The sequence below is a fragment of the Salvelinus sp. IW2-2015 genome, linkage group LG8, assembly GCF_002910315.2.
Source record: "Salvelinus sp. IW2-2015 linkage group LG8, ASM291031v2, whole genome shotgun sequence".
Classification (NCBI taxonomy): Eukaryota; Metazoa; Chordata; class Actinopteri; order Salmoniformes; family Salmonidae; genus Salvelinus; species Salvelinus sp. IW2-2015.
In genome coordinates, this window is record NC_036848.1 from 1,731,497 (window position 1) to 1,752,228 (window position 20,732).

Consider the following 20,732-nt stretch of genomic DNA (forward strand, 5'->3'; position numbering starts at 1 on the left):
ACCCAGCTAACAGAACATCTGAGTCTACCTCTACCCACTCTGTCTGCTCTGTAGACATTACACCCAGCTAACAGAACATCTGAGTCTGGAACAGAGACACAGAGACAAGATTCAGATATAATCAATATGTCAGCATGTGATTGTGTGACCAGTATTTCAATAAAATCTAGCTTTTGGATCAAGCTTCTAGCATTCAAATTAATAATTCCCAGGACACCATTTCGAGAGCTCATATCAGATGGAGCATTCATGGTAATATTAGATGAGCGATGCTTCCTCGTGTAGCTACTGACAGGCCTGAGTTGGATGGAGACGAGATTACTTCTAACAATACCCCTCTGCCTGTACGAGGAAGTGGCAACACGGTTCCTTGACAATAGTGTAACAATAACATAAAGCCCATCAAAAGTTTAATCCATGTTAGCAGCACCTTTAGGCCCATTTAAAGCTATGGGGGAGCAGTGAGTATAGTCTGATGAGGAATTGTTCCAAGTATCAACCCCCATGGCTATAGTTCGTCAATTCTCACATGCCCTGTATGAGGCTATAGTGAGAGCCAGGTTTGAGGAGAGAATRCTTGTACCATACCTATTCAGATGTAATCCATCCCGGAGAAATACAGTTGGTCGATGTAGTCGTGGCCAAAAGTTTTGAGAATAACACAAATATWAATTTTCACAAAGTCTGCTGCCTCAGTTTGTATGATGGCAATTTGCATATACTCCCGAATTTTATGAAGAGTCATCAGATGAATTGCAATTAATTGCAAAGTCCCTCATTGCCATGCAAATTAACTGAATCCCCCAAAAACATTTCCACTGCATTTCAGCCCTGCCACAAAAGGACCAGCTGACATGTCAGTGATTCTCTCGTCAACACAGKTATGAGTGTTGACSAGGACAAGGCTGGAGATCACTCTGTCATGCTGATTGAGTTCGAATAACAGACTGGAAGCTTCAAAAGAGGGTGGGGATTAGAACTATTGTTCTTCCTCTGTCAACTGTGGTTACCTGCAAGGAAACAAGTGCCGTCATAATTGGTTTGCACAAAAAGGGCTTCACAGGTAAGGATATTGCTGCCAGTAAGATTGCACCTAAATCAACCATTTATCGGATCAYCAAGACCTTCAAGGAGAGCGGTTCAATTGTTGTGAAGAAGGCTACAGGGCACCCAAGAAAGTTCAGCAAGCGTCAGGACCGTCTCCTAAAGTTGATTCAGCTGCGGGATCGGGGCACACGCAGTAGCTTGCTCAGGAATGCGCAGCAGGCAGGTGAGTGCATCTGCACGCACAGTGAGGCGAAGACTTTTGGAGGATGGGCGCTTGATGTCAAGAAAGGCAGCAAAGAAGCCATTCTCTCCAGGAAAAACATCAGGGACAGACTGATTTCTGCAAAAGGTACAGCGATTGGACTGCTGAGAGACTGGGGTAAAGTCATTTTCTCTGATGAATCCCCTTTCCGATTGTTTGGGGCATCCGGGAAAAAAGCTTGTTCCGCGAGAATAGACTCAGGTGAGCGCTACACCATCAGTCCTGTGTCATGCCAACAGTAAAGCATCCTGAGACCATTCATGTTGTGGGCGTTGCTTTCTCAGCCAAGGGAGTGGGGCTCACTCACAATTTTGCCTAAGAACACAGGAATGAATAGAATGGTACCAACACATCTCTCGAGAGCAACTTTCTACCAACCATCCAGGAACAGTTTGGTGACGAAAAATGCCTTTCCAGCATGATGGAGCACCTTTGCCATAAGGCAAAAGTGATAACTCAGTGGCTCGGGAACAAAACATCGATATTTTGGGGTCCATGGCCAGGAAAACTCCCCAGAGCTTTAATCCCATTGAGAACTTGTGGTCAATCAAGAGGCAGGTGGACAAACAAAACCCCACAAATTCTGACAAACTCCAAGCATTGATTATGCAAGAATGGGTTGCCATCAGTCAGGATGTGGCCCAGAAGTTAATTGACAACATGTAGGTCGGATTGCAGAGGTCTTGAAAAAGAGGGTCAACACTGCAAATATTGAACTCTTTGCATCAACTTCATGTAATTGTCAATAAAAGCTTTGCACTTATGAAATGCTTGTAATTATACTTCAGGTATTCCATAGTAACACCTGGCAAAAAGATTCAAGACACTGAAGCAAGCAACTTTGTGGGAAATAATATTTGTGTCATTCTCAAAACTTTTGGCCCACGACTGTAGAGATGTGTATTAGATAGTTGTTGTGGAATTGTTAGATTACTATGTTAGCATGGTGCTGCACTGTGTCAGAACTAGAAGCACAAGCATTTCACTACACTCGCAATAACATCTGCTAACCATGTGTATGTGACCAATAAAATTTGTTTTGAACATGATATTTCCATTCTAATTAGAATGACATCATGCGATTAGGCTGGTTCCACCAGGCGAAACCAGAGTATTAGGCAGAACAAAACATACCCCATACGTGTAGCTTGCCCACTGTGCGAACTTTACTGTGATAAAAACCATTTACGACAGACAATGAAATATGATTTTTTACAACAGTTTATTGTAAACAATACATTTTCAACTCTGCCATCTTCTCATGGTTTCTCCTCCTTGTATTTGCCCTCTCCTTTCCGTCAGCGCGGGACTTGGCTTACGCTCCAGGATCTTCTTGGCGATCCTTGTCCAGCTTTAGCCTGGTGATCACAACCTGGGAAGGGAGAGAGAGATATGATTGGCCACAATCATTTTAGAGCAGGAGGAGGATTGGGTTCTAGGTCAACTTCAATATAAACAGTGTGGTGAGAAAACAGATTCCTGAAACTCAAACTGAATTCCTCTTCACGAAAGAAACACTTCTCTGCCACAATACTAGTCTAAGCTCGCCATGGCGCAGAACATCTCAGCCACAATACTAGTCTAGTCTACGCGCATGGAGAAACATCTCAGCCACAATACTGCCTATTGCTAACGGCCATGGAGAAACATCTCAGCCACAATACTAGCCTAGCTACGCCATGGAGAAACATCTCAGCCACAATACTAGTCTAGCTACGCCATGGAGAAACATCTCAGCCACAATACTAGTCTAGCTACACCAGAAATAGGCTAGGCTTGACGAGCTAAATTGCAAGTTTCTGCAAAACATCGGACATTATCTGCAATCCCAATCAGAAATCCATGCCCAGACATAACACGGAGAGCCATTCTATTAGACAAATGAGAAGAGCCCTCAAATTCTACACAAGACTGGGGGGAACTATGTCAAATGTATTACTACTAGTAATATCACTGATGTCCAAGACCGACTGGAGCCAAGTAGGAATGCATTGACCACCAAAAATCAGTAACCTAGACTTGTCTCACAATTTAACATTGATCCTAGGAAATGGCTACATGTCAGGTAACTGCACCAAGCGGAGTACTAGCTGGTAGTCAATGTTTCTTCCCCAGTACAAAGCATACATGAGCTGCCTGCTGCAATATGACATGTTCAAATCAGCCAAGATGTCCAGTGACTTACAGTAAGGCTGACTAGTCAACTAATCTTCCTTCGTAACAGAAAAACATCCATTGCCATGACATCTGAAGGCTGAAACAAGTGGTGAATGGCAAATAACTGTACATTGTCTGAATTCACCCAGGCACCCTACGGAAACATTTGAACTCTTTCTCAAGTAAATGTTCCTTGATTCCACACCTTGTCAAAGTGCATTGGAGAAAATCAATAAGAAAAGCATCTAGAAACGGATGTGTTACCATGGCTTGTCCAGCAGAAATACGCAAATTTGTTCTGTACATTTTTTTTTTATACTGACCATGGCCCGGGTGTGGTGACCACTGAGCTTGGACACACTGATAAACCTGCATGTATTTAGAAATTCCTACAGGTATGCAACACCAACAGGTAGCTGCTGAGAATGGTAGTTCTTTAGATGGTGTTAAAGCTAGTTTTTTTTGTGTGTCACTCCACAACAATAGAAAATAGTAATTTTTGAAAAACCATTGTGGACCACTCAAATTTAGTTGAGACACTAAAACAATCATTATCAACAATGGTACAGACGTCATGTATAATACATCTACACACATGTATGCATCAAAAAGGTACAGGTCTGTGACTACAGGTAGATGCTAGAGCCTCACCTTGCTGGGGTGGATGCCGACGTGCACGGTGGTGCCGTTGGCCTTCTCTCTCTGCACGCGCTCAATGTAGATGACGTACTTCTTCCTGTAGACCTGCACTACCTTGCCAATCTGCTGGCCTTTGTAGTGTCCACGTACAACCTGCACAGCACACACATGGAAAAATATCAGTAAATAACGTTAATTTGGTCTGAAATCAGGTGTTAGTTCTGGACCGACCTGTAATTACAGGGCTGGAGTTTTATGTAGTTCCTCACGCATGTTAGTAACAACCAGTAAGGCAACCTCATAATTAGTATCAAGTCTGGTCAGACTGTGTGGTTCTGGGGTCTTTACCTGGACCTCGTCGTCCTTGCGGATGGGCATGGACCTCGCATTGTACTTCTGACGGAGCTCCTTGGAGAGGGGGGAGGACATGATCTTCCTCCGGATGTGTGAGGGGGCATTGAAGTGCCTCTTGCGGTTCTTACGCCGCGAGGACGTCACAAATGGATTCAGCTTCATGTTGATGACTGTAGGGCAAACACAGTAGACAACATTCAGACTAGAGCGGTAGGATGGCCCACAGATCAATCACAACTTGTTACATGTCAATCATTTGTCGTCTAGGCAACATGTGTTTGTTACCAGTAACAAACCAACACAACTGCATAGCTTATGTACAAAACAAAGCCAAGAGATTCCCGACCTAAAAGGTAACGTTTGTTCGCTAGCCTTATTAGCGAGCACCTCAAGTAATATACTGTTGTTWAGGTGAAGCTAGTTAGCTACATAGCTAACGTTAGCTGGGTAACGGTAGCTAGTCATTTTCAGGATCTCATGTCAATAGCTACAACATTTAGCTAGCTACACAAGCTATCCACCCAACAACTGCATAACTAACGTTTAACAGTTCGGAGATAATCAGAGACCACCACCTACAAGTTCACACAAAAATCAATGAGCTGCTATGTACGCGTCACATCCATGCTTTCAACATGGCATAGCTACCTAGCAAGGTTGCGAATGCTATGTTTGATGCTGGTCAAGCGCAGTGGACTTCTGTGTTAGCGACATACAAACTACACATTTCAATGCCATGGGGTTCGCTAAAATATGAGACACTATGAAAACATATCGTGAAATGAACGTTCAGGCCCAGTTCAATTCGTAGGCCCAGTTCAATTCGTAGCCTGTCTGCCATTCTCTGGGGTTTTAACGGGTAGCTAGCAAGCCAGCACCAGTCGAGGGATGCAGATTACGATACGTTTTATTTAGCAATCAATATAAAATGTGGCTCCAATAGTGATCACTATAGAAATATATCAGCATTACCTGACTTTACGAGTACTTTTGGGGACCAACAAAAGTGTATAACATAGGATGGATGTTGATAACTTTGGTGAAAATGTCAACAAGGAATTCTTACCCTGCCGATTACTCCTCTATGACCGGCGGAAAAGAGACTCTCATTGTACTTCCGCTCGCATTAGTTCACACATGAGTCCCGCGAGAAGTACACACACAGAGTGAGAGTTACTGCTGCTTATACTTCGTAGCTGGAAGTTACATCAATCAAAATAATCAGAAATAAAAATGTACAAATGTGTATGTAGTACATTGACAAATATTAAATGTTTCTTTGTTGCTACAAGATTGTTACTGTGCTTTGGAGTTTCACATTAGTCAATGGAATGTATTTTGGCTGCTTATGGATTAGGCCTACAATTTCATGAAAATATTAAGTCCAGTACGGGACGCCGACGCCAACAAGAGAAAAAGTATATCGTTTCATGGGGAGGCATCGTTTGATGGAACAGTTCCAATGCCTCTCAGAGCATGCTATAGGTTGGTGGTCAGTGTATGTGTGTGTGTTCGTCAGTGCGGGCTTTGAACTGTATTGAAGTACACTAGAGTAGAATACGCGCAGTATGGATGTTGATCAGGAGATGTCGCCATAAAGCATGATGTAATTTAGTCGGACCTCCTGGAACTTTTAGGACTTTCCATCTTGACTGACACCCTGACCATCAATTAGTAGTCTATATTTCCCGAGAAGAGACCTAATACAAACACACTACACTGAACAAAATTATAAACGCAACATGTAAGCCATGGAATGACTGGTCACTTTAATAATGGAACACTAGTCACTTTAATAATGGAATCAGTGGTTACTTTAGTAATGGAATCACTAGTCACTTTAATAATGGAACACTAGTCCACTTGTAATAATGAATCGAGTGGTTACTTTAGTAATGGAGATCACTAGTCACTTTAATAATGGTACACTAGTCACTTAATAATGGAATCAGTGGTTACTTTAGTAATGGAATCACTAGTCACTTTAATAATGGACACTAGTCACTTAATAAGGAACACTAGTCACTTAATAAGGAATCAGTGGTTACTGTAGTAATGAAATCACTAGTCACTTTAATAATTGAATCAGTGGTTACTTTAGTATGAATCCTATCACTTTAATAATGGAACACTAGTCACTTTAATAATGGAATCAGTGTTACTTTAATAATGGAACACTAGTCACTTTAATAATGGAATCAGTGGTTACTTTAGTAATGGAATCACTAGTCACTTTAATAATGGAACACAGTCACTTTAATAATGGAATCAGTGGTTACTTTAGTAATGGAATCACTAGTCATTTAATAATGGAACACTAGTCACTTTAATAATGGAATCAGTGGTTACTTTAGTAATGAATCACTAGTCACTTTATAATGAACACTAGTCACTTTAATAATGGAACACTAGTCACTTTAATAATGGAATCAGTGGTTACTGTAGTAATGGAATCACTAGTCACTTTAATAGGAATCAGTGGTTACTTTAGTAATGGAATCACTAGTCACTTTAATAATGGAACACTAGTCACTTTAATAATGGAATCAGTGGTTACTTTAGTAATGGAATCACTAGTCACTTTAATGATGGAACACTAGTCACTTTAATAATGGAATCAGTGGTTACTTTAGTAATGGAACACAGTCACTTTAATAATGGAACACTAGTCACTTTAATAATGGAATCATGGTTACTTTAGTAATGGAATCACTAGTCACTTTTAATAATGGAACACTAGTCACTTTAATAATGGAATCAGTGGTTACTTTAGTAATGGAATCACTAGTCATTTTAATAATGGAACACTAGTCACTTAATAATGGAATCAGTGGTACTTTAGTAATGGAATCACTAGTCACTTTAATAATGGAACACTAGTCACTTTAATAATGGAATCAGTGGTTACTGTAGTAATGGAATCACTAGTCACTTTAATAATGGAACACTAGTCACTTTAATAATGGAACACTAGCACTTAGTAATGGAATCACTAGTCACTTTAATAATGGAACACTAGTCACTTTAATAATGGAATCAGTGGTTACTGTAGTAATGGAATCACTAGTCACTTTAATAATGGAACCCTAGTCATTTTAATAATGGAATCACTGGTCACATTAATAATGGAACACGAGTCACTTTATAATGGAACACTAGTCACTTTAATAATGGAATCATGGTTACTGTAGTAATGGAATCACTAGTCACTTTAATAATGGAACCCTAGTCATTTTAATAATGAACACTAGTGACTTTAATATTATAAATCACTGGTCACATTAATAATGGAACACTAGTCACTTTAATAATGGAACACTAGTCACTTTAATTATGTTGACATACTGCTTTACTAATTTCATATGTATATACTGTATTCTATTCTACTGTATTCTAGTCAATGCCACTCCGACATTGCTCGTCCTAATTTTTATATATTTCTTAATTCCATTATTGTTACTTTGGATTTGTGTGTATTGTTGAATTGTTATATATTTCTGCACTGTTGGAGMTAGGAACACAAGCATTTCACTACACCCGCAATAACATCTGCTAAATATGTGTATATGACCAATCAAATTTGATTTGATTTGTAATGTGTTGGTCCCATGTTTCATGAGCTGAAATAAAAAATCYCCAAAAATGTTCATATGCACAAAAAGCTTATTTCTCTCAAATGTTGTGCACAAATTTGTTTATATCCCTTTTAGTGAGCATTTCTCATTTGCCAAGATAATCCATCCACCTGACAAGTGTGGCATATCAAGAAACTGATTAAACAGGATTATCATTATACAGGTGCACCTTGTGCTGGGGACAATAAAAGGCCACTTTAGAATGTGCAGTTTTGTCACACAACACAATGCCACAGATGTCTCAAGTTTTGAGGGACTGTGCAATTGGCATGCTGACTGCAGGAATGTCCACCAGAGCTGTTGCCAGACAATTAAATGTTCATTTCTCTACCATAAGCTGCCTCCGATGTCGTTTTAGAGAACTTGGCAGTACATCCAACCGGCCTCACAATCACAGACCACGTGTAACCACGCGAGCCCAGGACCTCCACATCYGGCTTCTTCACCTGCAGGATCGTCTGAGGGGTGCTCAGGAGTATTTCTGTCTGTAATAAAGCTCTTTTGTGGGGAAAAACTCCTTGGCTGGGCCTGGCTCCCCAGTGGGTGGGCCTGGCTGCCAAGTGGGTGGGCCTTGGAGGGCATAGCTGCACCCCTGCCCAGTCATGTGAAATCCATAGTTTAGGGCCTAATAAGTCAATTGAAATAAAGGTATTTCCTTATATGAACTGTAACTCAGTAAAAACGTTGAAATTGTTGCATGTTGCGTTCATATTTTTGTTCAGTATACATTGTAGCCTGTTTATTGTGGCTTGCTTGACAAGTATTCATCACCATCATCTAGCCCATTTGTCAGTTTATTAAAACAAAATATCTAAATATTTTCTCCTGTATCCTAGCCTAAAACCCATGAAGGGCTGAAACACGGGGCTTTTACTTTAACTATTTAAGTTAGGCTATYAACCTATGTCCTTAAAGAGTTGCGGAATTTCCAATTCACTTCGCGCTCTAAATTATACAATTATTTAGGCTACTTCGCTTCACTTCGCTCTCTAAATTATACAATTATATAGGCTATTTAAGAAGACGGGGCGGAGGGCATAGGTTAATTTGAATCACGCCGAGACCAGGCAATTTCCAACTCAGCTACACACTACCCCGTACCCCYTCTCCGGCCCCCTCCCTACCGACTCCCATCAGATAACCGGTAAAAGAGGCGCAATAACCTCCAGTCCTGGCCTGCGCGACATGGGATAAAATGACACCATGCAGATAAAAACGGGATGAACAGAAGCAAAATGCGTTGTCACGGACATCAGCGCCCTGGTATAACGGSTTCTGACCATGCTCGGCTCGCACTGTCTGCCTGGGTGAAAGTGATGCGGTCATAGCGCGAGCAGTTTCAGCTCGTTCCATCCCTCTCCGGTCTCCGGTCTCTCTCTTGCGGCAGTTCGAATGTGGAGTCACCACCGGAGCACTGCCTTCTGCTAACCGGAGAAGAAGATGAAATGTTTTTCCCGTTATCTCCCGTACCTCTTCCGCCCTCCCACCACCATCCTATCTTCCACATGCCACACCGAAGGTAGGTAGAGACTCAGGAGCTGTGTGTATTGTGGTCGATAGGGGAGGGGAGTTTAGATGTCTAGTATAGATCTCGTTATGTTGTTGATCACATGGTGAACTATACTGCATATAGGCCTATATGCTTTATCCGTGCTTCTGACCTTAACTGTGTGAGCTGTCATTGTGAGCTGTCACATAGGGTCTGTGTCCTGTCTGTGGTTTTATCCTATAGCATGATGTAGTCTAGTTAGGGCAGGACAACTGACAACACTTATGAATGCAAACGTGACCACTGACTGTAACGCAGACCTGGGTGAAATAGGCCTACTTTTGGGCTTCATTTTGCCTGGAATTTGCACCTTTGGGACTATTCTATCGGCAAACTAAAAGCAAAGCTGAAGTATGGGAAAGTATTTGACATGTGATTTTACTCTGGTTGTGCTCCATAAGTGGATAGAAGTTTAGAACTGATATGCACCACTGTGACACCAATCCATTCTGAGAAGCCTGATCATTCTGAGAAGCCTGCTCATTCTGAGAAGCCTGATCATTCTGAGAAGCCTGATCATTCTGAGAAGCCTTCAGAGAAGCCTGATCATTCTGAGAAGCCTTCAGAGAAGCCTGATCATTCTGAGAAACCTGATCATTCTGAGAAGCCTTCAGAGAAGCCTGATCATTCTGAGAAGCCTGATCATTCATTCTGGTTCAATTCTCGGGCCGACTCTTTTCTCTGTATATATCAAATGATGTTGCTCTTGCTGCGGGTGATTCCCTGATCCACCTCTACGCAGACGACACCATTCTGTATACTTCTGGCCCTTCCTTGGACACTGTGCTATCTAACCCAAACGAGCTTCAATGCCATACAACACTCCTTCCGTGGCCTCCAACTGCTCTTAAACGCTAGTAAAACCAAATGCATGCTTTTCAACCGTTCGCTGCCTGCACCCGCCCGCCCGACTAGCATCACCACCCTGGACGGTTCCGACCTAGAATATGTGGACATCTATAAATACCTAGTGTCTGGCTAGACTGTAAACTTTCCTTCCAGGCTCATATTAAAACATCCAATCCAAAATCAAATCAAGAATCGGCTTTCTATTTCGCAACAAAGCCTCCTTCACTCACGCCGCCAAACTTACCCTAGTAAAACTGACTATCCTACCGATCCTCGACTTCGACGATGTCATCTACAAAATAGCTTCCAATACTCTACTCAGCAAACTAATGCAGTTTATCATAGTGCCATCCGTTTTGTTAATAAAAACACCTATACCACCCACCACTGCGACCTGTATGCTCTAGTCGGCTGGCCCTCGCTACATATTCGTTGCCAGACCCACTGGCTCCAGGTCATCTATAAGTCCATGCTAGGTAAAGCTCCGCCTTATCTCAGTTCACTGGTCACGATAACAAACCCACCCGTAGCACACGTTCCAGCAGGTATATCTCACTGATCATCCCAAAGCCAACACCTCATTTGGCCACCTTTCCTTCCAGTTCTCTGCTCAGTGACTGGAATGACTTGCAAAAATCGCTGAAGCTGGAGACTTATATTTCCTCACCAACTTTAAACATCTGCTATCTGAGCAGCTAACCGATCGCTGCAGCTGTACATTGTCCATCTGTAAATAGCCCACCCAATCTACCTACCTCATCCCCATATTGTTTTTATTTACTTTTCTGCTCTTTTGCACACCAGTATCTCTAGTTGCACATCATCATCTGATGATTTATCACTCCAGTGTTAATCTGCTAAATTGTAATTATTCGCTCCTACTGCCCATTTATTGCCTACCTCATGCCTTTGCACACAATGTATATAGACTCATTTTCCCCCCTACTGTGTTATTGACTTGTTTATTCCATGTGTAACTCTGTGTTGTTGTCTTTCATACTGCTATGCTTTATCTTGGCCAGGTCGCAGTTGTAAATGAGAACTTGTTCTCAACTAGCCTACCTGGTTAAATAAAGGTGAAATAAAAATAAATAAATAAAACAATTCTGAGAAGCCTGCTCATTCTGAGAACTTCTTGGTTAACAATACTACTACACTAAAAGGCCTCGATTTCATTAGAACAGTGTGACGTCTGTGTTTCAATGTTTCTCTGTTAATTTGTCTGGTATTATACAGGGGTATGCCAGTTCCATGTGCTTCCTAAAGCAGAGCAGACAGAGCTGTTCTGAATACAGGGCCTGGGGAGAGCAGACAGAGCTGTTCTGAATACAGGGCCTGGGAGAGCAGACAGAGCTGTTCTGAATACAGGCCTGGGAGAGCAGACAGAGCTGTTCTGAATACAGGGCCGGGAGAGCAGACAGAGCTGTTCTGAATACAGGCCTGGGGAGAGCAGACAGAGCACTGAGCAGTTGACTTCCTTCTTACAGAGGGCATGCGACTGTGTGTGTGTGTGTGTGTGTGTGTGTGTGTGTGTGTCGAAGTGCATCAGGGCACAGAGACCAAAATGACTGACTTAATACTCACTGACTTACAGAGTTGATTTGTGGTAATATGTAGCCTACACGTTCTTCACACTCTAGTACACATTAGACCTGGTAACTGTATGTATTATCTCTATTCCCCCTCCCCATCTCTCTCTCAATTCAAGGGGCTTTATTGACATGGGAAACATATTGCCAAAGCAAGAGAAAGAATAAACAAAAGTGAATATTACACTCACACAAGTTCCAAATGTCATATTATGTCTTTATACAGTGTTGTTACGATGTGCAAATAGTTAAAGTACAAAGGGAAAATAAATAAACATAAATATGGGTTGTATTTATAATGTTGTTTGTTCTTTACTGGTTGCCGTTTTCTTGTGACAACAGGTCACAAATATTGCTGCTGTGATGGCACTATGTGGTATTTCACCAAAAGACATGGGAGTTTCTCAAAATTGAATTATCTCTCTGTCTCTCTATCTCTCTTTCACACTCTCTCTGCTTCTCTCTTCTTTCCAATAATTTGCTGTATATAACAACAACAACAACAAAAACAGTATGTCTCCGGTTAATTACAGGATTACAAGGCAATTCCTAGTTCCCCTTGTGTCCTGTTCTTCTCTGCTGGGATTCTAAAATTATTATCCTGGAGGACTGAGTGGTAATCTATAGGATTATAAATTATTATCCTGGAGGGACGGAGTGGTAATCTATAGGATTATAAAGATTATCCTGGAGGGACGGAGTGGTAATCTATAGGATTATAAAGGATTATCTTGGAGGGTTCGAGTGGTAATCTATAGGATTATAAAGGATTATCCTGGAGGGTTCGAGTTGGTAATCTATAGGATTATAAAGGATTATCCTGGAGGGTTCGAGTAGTAATCTATAGGATTATAAAGATTATCTGGGAGGGTTCGAGTGGTAATCTATAGGATTATAAAGGATTATCCTGGAGACGGAGTGGTAATCTATAGGATATAAAGGATTATCCTGGAGGGTTCGAGTAGTAATCTATAGGATTGTAAAGGATTATCTTGGCGGGACGTAGAAGTAATCTATAGGATTATAAAGGATTATCCTGGAGGGACTGAGTGGTAATCTATAGGATTAGGATGGTTACTTTATCATCTATAACATGTATTCACAGGCAGGCCTCGAGGATTGACGCTGTAAATAGTGGGATTTTAGTAAAAGTCAGAGCTTTCTTAAAGAAATAATCCTCCCTCTGAGTGATAAGCAAATACTATTCAAAATCTTGAATGGAGAGAGAGAGAGAGAGAGAGAGAGAGAGAGAGAGAGAGAGAGAAGCAGACTGCTAAACTAGGCTGTTTGTGCTGTCCTGGCAGAGTGGATGGGGGGTGTGAGTAATCAGCTGTGCATATGTTGTCAATGTCTTTGCATTTTCACATGTAATGCTCGTTTATGCCAGAAGGTGGTGCTGCACGATAAAATGTACTACGGTCAGTGTTGAAGTAGCAGACAAATCAAATTGGTCACATACACATGGTTAGCAGATGTTAATGCGAGTGTAGCGAAATGCTTGTGCTTCTAGTTCCGACAGTGCAGTAATATCAAACAAGTCCCCAACAACTACCTTATACACACAAATCTAAAGGGGTGAATGAGAATATGTACATATTTTAACCTTTTTTTAACTAGGCAAGTCAGTTAAGAACAAATTCTTATTTACAACGACGGCCTACCAGGGAACAGTGAGTTAACTGCCTTGTTCAGGGGCAGAACAACAGATTTTTACCTTGTCAGCTCAGGGATTCGATCCAACAACCTTTCGGTTACTGGCCCAACGCTCTAACCACTAGGCTACCTGCCGCCCCACATATAAGTATATGGATGAGCAATGGCCGAGCGGCATAGGCAAGGTGCAATTGATGATATAAAATACAGTATATACATATGATATGAGTAATGTAAGATATGTAAACATTATTTAAAGTGGCATTGTTTAAAGTGACTAGTGATCCGTTTATTAAAGTGGCCAGTGATTGTGGCTCAATGTAGGCAGCAGCCTCTCTGAGTTAGTGATGGCTGTTTAGCAGTCTGATGGCCTTGAGATAGAAGCTGTTTTTCGGTCTCTCGGTCCCAGCTTTGATGCACCTGTACTGACCTCGCCTTCTGGATGGTAGCGGGGTGAACAGGCAGTGGCTCGGGTGGTTGTTGTCCTTGATGATCTTTATGGCCTTCCTGTGACATCGGGTGGTGTAGGTGTCACAGGAAGGGCAGGTAGTTTGCCCCCGGTGATGCGTTGTGCAGACTGCACCACCCTCTGGAGAGCCCTGCGGTTGAGGGCGGTGCAGTTGCCGTACCAGGCTGTGATACAGCCCGACAGGATGCTCTCGATTGTGCATCTGTACATTTATTCAGCCACCTGAGGTTGAAGAGGCACTGTTGCGCCTTCTTCACCACGCTGTCTGTGTAGGTGGACCATTTCAGTTTGTCTGTGAAGTGTACGCCGAGGAACTTAAAACTTTCCACCTTCTCCACTGTTGACCCTTCCAGACATTCCCTACATGTGAGGCTGCTCTGCTCTCCATGGCCAGACAACACAGAGACACACTCCTCCTCATGACTCAGTCTAGTGTGAACAGACAGACAAACGGCCAGAAGGACAGACAGGGACAGCGGGTAGCCTAGCGGTTAAGAGCATTGGGCAAGTAACCGAAAGGTGAAAAAATCGTCTGTTGTGCCCTTGAGCAACTCTCAACAACAACTTTGGGCGCCGAAGACGCGGACGTCTATGAAGGCAGCCCCCCCCCCCCCACCTCTCTGATTCAGAGGGGTTGGGTTAAATGCAGAAGACATATTTCAGCTGAATGTATTCAGTTGTACAACTGACTAGGTATCCCCTTTCCCTTTCCAGACGGGCAGACAGACAGGCTGGCAGGCAGGCAGACTATCACAGCCAGTAATCGTGTTCTATGCAGTCACTTAGAGAGATCAATTAACCAGTCTAGATCAATATTAGCTTTACAGCTTTACTCTGATGGTCCAATTAAACTAAGCCCAGAGAGTGTAAGTTACAGGCTGGATCAGCTCATTGACATGTTACTATTCACAGAGGGAGGAGAACGTATCTCTGTGATTTATCCTAGTAATAGACTGGAGGGTTGGAGGACTGATATTAACTCTGTTTACTTCAGATCCATAGACAATCACACTAGTCACAGTATCTGTTCCCTCTAAGTCATGTGTGAAACACAAGGCCCGCTGGCCAAATCCGGCCCCAGCAATGATTTGGGTTGTCAATTCATTTTGGCCYGCTTCCATAGAGTACCACAGTATGTCATAAATCCCATAAAACTTAATGGTCAAACAAGGAAATGGTCCCAATTGTTTTCCCCCCATTCCTTTTTCCCATTGGGGATTTTAGAAACACTTAAAATAAGGGCTGTGTTTTGTGTAGGCTTACCCTGGCGTGACGTTTTGAGAACCATGTAAATCTCTGTAGGACAAGGTGACTTTTATGTTTTCTAAAATTCTTTAAAAAGTTTCTAAAAAAGTAATGGTGGAAAAACAATTGGATCCACTTCCCTGTTTGACCATTAGGTTCTCTGGGTTTTATGACACCTCCACTGTGGGGCTCTATATTGTACTGACGTGATGCGCTGCACTACAAGTCACAGCAAGCACTGCCAACGTGCTGCATGCCTAGTGGCAGTGCATTGCCACACCCATCCTACCAAACCCACACATGAGTCAGCCAGTGCACTATATCATACACTAAATATACAAAAGCATGTGCACACCCCTTCWAATTAGTGGATTAGTCTATTTCACTATTTCAGCCTCACCCGTTGCTGTCAGGTGTCAGGCCATTCTACACACCCGTTGCTGACAATAAGGCCATTTTACTGCCAATGTTTCTCCATAGACAAACATTGGCAGTAGAACGGCCTTACTGAAGAGCTCTGTGACTTTAAATGTGACACCGTCATAGGATGCCACTTTTACAACAAGTCAGTTCCTCAAATTTCTGCCCTGCTAGAGCTGCCCCGGTCAACTGTAAGTGCTGTTATTGTGAAGTGGAATTATCTTGTAGCAACAACGGTTCAGCCATGAAGTGGTAGGCCACACAAGCTCACAAAACAGGACCGCMGAGAAAGAAAGAAAGAAAGTTTGTCCTCGGTTTCAACACTCACTACGGAGTTCCAAACTGCCTCTGGAAGCAACGTCAACACAAGAACTGTTCGTCGGGGGCTTCATGAAATGGGTTTCCATAGCCGAGCAGCCGCACACAAGCCTAAGATCACCATGCACAATGCCAAGCGTCAGCTGGAGTGGTGTAAAGCGCCCTGCCATTGGACTCTGGAGCAGTGGAAACACGTTCTCTGGAGTGATGAATCACGCTTCACCATCTGGCAGTCCGACGGACTAATCTGGGTTTGGCGGATGCCAAAAGAACGCTACCTGCCCGAATGCATAGTGCCAACTGTAAAGTTTGGTGGAGGACGAACAGTTATTGTGTTGACGTTGCTTCCAGAGGCAGTTTGGAACTACRTAGTGAGTGTTGCTACCGAGGACAGACGATTTTTCCACGCTATTTGATTCAGCACTCGGCGGTCCTGTTTTGTGAGCTTGTGTGGCCTACCACTTCACTGCTGAACAGTCTGGGGCTGTTTGTCATGGTTCAATTCTTAACGCTACAGCATACAATGACATTCTAGATGATTCTGTGCTTCCAACTTTGTGCCAACAGTTTGGGGAAGGCCCTTTACTGTTTCAGCATGACAATGGCCCTGTGCACAAAGTGAGGTCCATAGAGAAATAGTTTGTTGAGATCGGTGTGGAAGATCTTGACTTGCCTGCACAGAGCCTTGACCTCAACCCCATCGAACACCTTTGGGATGAGTTGGAACGACGACTGTGAGCCAGGCCTAATCGCCCAACATCAGTGTCTGACGTCACTAATGCTCTTGTGGCTGAATGGAAGCAAGTCCCCCCAGCAATGTTCCAACATCTGGTGGAAAGAGTGTAGGCTGTTATAGTAGCAATGGGGGTGGGGGGGCAACTCCATATTTATGCCCATGATTTTGGAACGAGATGTTCGACATACTTTTGCTAAATGTCCACGCCAAGTTTCGGTTCCAACGGGTCATTTCTGTAGCCTACAGAAAATGTCACCTTAGTTGTCAAAAAGTTATAAGATAAAGGATTCACATGTGGGTATAAATTACTACTAAAGGACAATATGACATACAAGCGAGTATAAATTAGTCAACAGTTGAGTCATTTAGTTCATGAAATTACAGCGTGATGCACTTGGATCTGTGTATTCAAAGTCAATTGCACTGCTTTCGTGGGTCCCGTTTACAGCACACAGCGGAGGGAAAGTGTACAGACCAATGCCACAGTCCTAGCTAGGCTACTAAAATGTTGCAGTCTGGCTTCGGTTTTGAAAGCTTGACAATGAACAACCAAAAAACAAAACCTGCAACAAAAAAACATGCAAAGAAACACAACTCAACATTTGAGTTGTAGCCTAGGCCAGCTACTCAACTAGGCCAGCTACTCAACTAGGCCAGCTACTCAACTAGGCCAGCTACTCAACTAGGCCTACAAGACATTGAATGCAGCAATGCATTCAATGCATCAACACCCTTCTAGGGGGGTCAAGGGGCATGCCCCCAATAATATGTTTTTTTAAAGAAATAGCTGTGAAAGGGTTGTTTCTGGTGAATTTTAAAGGGAAAATACATCCCAAACTTTCCTGATAATTTGGTTAATATATCACAACCACAACTGAAATACCAACCATTTCTTCATTACTTTAAACTGTGGGTCTAACGTTTAGTGGGTGTGGCTTGAAGCAATGAGTGACGTATTGGAAGGGTAGCAGTGCATTTTGAGCCGCTCCCCAGTTTTCAACTGGTCATTATTCAGAACAGCACTGTTTCCATTTAATCGAGCGTTGCATTACATTTTTTTTTTATACTGAACGCGTCTCTGGTGACTTTTCTACTCCAAAATGAACTCAAATTAAATTGTCCAAAAATGAGCATAACAACAACTGATGCAGCATAGTGGCTATAAATAAATAAGCTGAAGCGTGAGGTTGCCCGTCTGTATCTAATCATTAGCTAGATCAGTGTTTCCCRAACTTTTTTAGTCATGTCCCCCTTTCATCATGGCCCCCTTTCAATCAATCATCAATCACATTTATTTATGAAGCCCTTTTTACATCAGCAGATGTCACAAAGTGCTGTACGGAAACCCAGCCTAAAACCCCAAACAGCAGGTCCGGGACAAGGTAGCACATCCRGTGACCAGGTCAGGGTTCCATAGCCGCAGGCAGAACAGTTGAACTGGAGCAGCAGCACGACCAGGTAGACTGGGGACCACAAGGAGTCATTAGGCTAGGTAGTTCTGAGGCATGGCCCTAGGGCACAGGTCCTCCGGGAGGGGAGGGAGAGAGGGAGAGAGAGAATTAGAGGGAGCATGGTTAAATTCACACAGAACACCAGTTAAGACAGGAGAATTACACAAGATATAATAGACTGACCCTAGCCCCCCGGCACATAGACGATTGCAGCATAGATACTGGACACTGTGGCCCCGTCTGACGATACCCCCGGACAGGGCCAAACAGGCAGGTTATAACCCCAGCCTCTTTGCCAAAGCACAGCCCACAYACCACTATAGGGATATCAGCAGACCACCAACTTACTACCCTGAGACAAGGCTGTGTATAGACCACAAAGATCTCCTCCACCACACGATCCTGAGGGGGCGCAAAACCGGACAGGAAGATCACGTCTGTGACTTAACCCAATGAAGTGACGCACCCCTCCTAGGGACGGCATGGAAGAGCACTAGTAAGCCAGTGACTCAGCCCCCGTAATAGAGTCAGAGGCAGAGAATCCCAGTGGAGAGAGGAGAACCGGCCAGGCAGAGACAGTAAGGGTGGTGGATTGGATAGTCAGGATTATTTGTCAGATCCAACAGCAGATTTCTTTGTTTCTTGGGACCTAGAACTAGCATCTCTGTTTTGTCTGAGTTTAAAAGTAAAAAATKTGCTTTTGTCTGGAACACAGGCTTCCAGGGTAGGCAATTTTGGGGCTTCACCATGTTTAATCAAAATGGACAGCTGTGTGTCGTCCACATAGCAGTGAAAGTTGACATTGTGTTTCCGGATGACATGACCAAGAGGTAGACTATATAGTGAAAACAATAGTGGTCCTAAAACAGAACCTTGAGGAACACCGAAACATACACTTGATTTGTCACATCCTATGTATCCCCCCCCCCCCATGCTCCCTACACTCCCTACAAGAATATGGTATAAGAATACATTTTACTCAAGAAACAGTGCATACAAAAACCAGTACCTGATTTACTTGTAAGAGGTGCGTAACTGGCTGCAGAGAAGTTAGGCGCAGGAGAGCAGAAATGGGTAACAACCGGAGCAGTTTAATGCGGCAAAACAAACTGCAACCAGAACAACAAAATACGGGTTAAAATAACCTGTCGCAACCCAGTCTGAAGTGCACAAATACTCTACAACAAACATTTCCACACACAGACATGGGGGGAACAGAGGGTTATATGCACGTCAAATAATAAGGGAATGTAAACCAGGTGTGCGGGAAAACAAGACAAAACAAATGGAAAATGAAAGGTGGATCGGCGATGGCTAGAAGACCGGTGACGTCGACCGCCGAACGCCGCCCGAACAAGGAGAGGAACCGACTTCTGCTGAAGTCGTGACATTACTTCCATATTGAAATAGAAAAGAAAAGGGTCAGATAAACAGCCCTTCTCTATATTTTGTGGCCTAAAACAATCCAGTTGTTTCAACGTTTATTATACTACCAAGGTTGTCTTTGAACTCACAACATTGAGCCCAATATAACCGTTGCTAATTATCGAACCGTTGCGAAATACCGCTCACACGCTAGATGTACATATAGTCACTACGCAATAGAAACTTTCTCCATTTGAAAAATATCCTTATCTATATCATTCTTATTTGTGCTTATGAATTTACCATGCTAAATGTGACTTTACTTCATTATTTGTTAGCTCACAAAATGAAGGGTTTGTTAAAGAAGAGAAAGAAAGAGAGAGAGGCGCTAAGCTCCGTTTTGACAAGGCCGGGCCAAGCCATAGACTCCGAAGACTGGACCAAGCCACAGCCTCTGAAGACCGGGCCAAGCCACAGCCTCTGAAGACCGGGCCAAGCCAGTAGCCTCTGAGACGCGGGCCAAGCCACAGCCCCGAAGACCGGGACAAGCCACCAGCCTCCGAAGACCGGGACAAGCCCACAGCCTCTGAAGACCGGGAACAAGCCACAGCCTCTGAAAGCCGGGCAAGCCACAGCCTCTGAAACGCGGGAACAGCCAGCAGCCTCTGAAGACGGGGCCAAGCACAGTCTCCGACGACCGCGGGCCAAGCACAAGCCCTCCCGAAGACGCGGGACAAGCCAGCGCGCTGGCCTTGAAGCACCGGGCCAAGCCAAAAAGGGCTAATGTTAGCCGGTGGTGGGAAACGGCCAATCATGACTATAAGGAATTGAGTAGTATGTGTGGCGTAAGTCACAGAAAAGCCTTGTAGCTTACTGGGTGATAAAAATCATTTCCAATCCATCATCATGAAATTCTGTGCAGAGGTGTGTGTGTCGTGTGTGTGGTGTGTGGTGGTGTGTGTGTGTGTGGTGGTTGTGTGTGTGTGTGTGGTGT

The 20,732-nt window shown here is 43.3% G+C and overlaps 2 protein-coding genes across 3 annotated transcripts in view; both read right to left on the reverse strand.

Moving 5' to 3' along the window:
* Nucleotides 1-20,732, reverse strand: part of LOC111967201 (rho-related GTP-binding protein RhoG) — a 298,978-nt gene that overhangs the window by 272,500 nt on the left and 5,746 nt on the right. The window lies entirely within an intron of this gene.
* Nucleotides 2,452-5,613, reverse strand: LOC111967208 (large ribosomal subunit protein uL24). Of its 2 annotated transcripts, none has more exons than XM_023992075.3 (4): nt 5,526-5,613; nt 4,454-4,629; nt 4,118-4,258; nt 2,452-2,681 (listed from the first exon to the last, which is right to left on the reverse strand). In XM_023992075.3, the coding sequence occupies exons 2-4, from the start codon at nt 4,619-4,621 to the stop codon at nt 2,625-2,627; spliced, it is 366 nt and encodes a 121-aa protein (XP_023847843.1). In that variant the 5' UTR covers nt 4,622-4,629; nt 5,526-5,613; the 3' UTR covers nt 2,452-2,624. The 2 variants fall into 2 exon arrangements, with proteins under 2 accessions (XP_023847843.1, XP_023847844.1); XM_023992076.3 differs by having other exon boundaries at nt 5,432-5,530.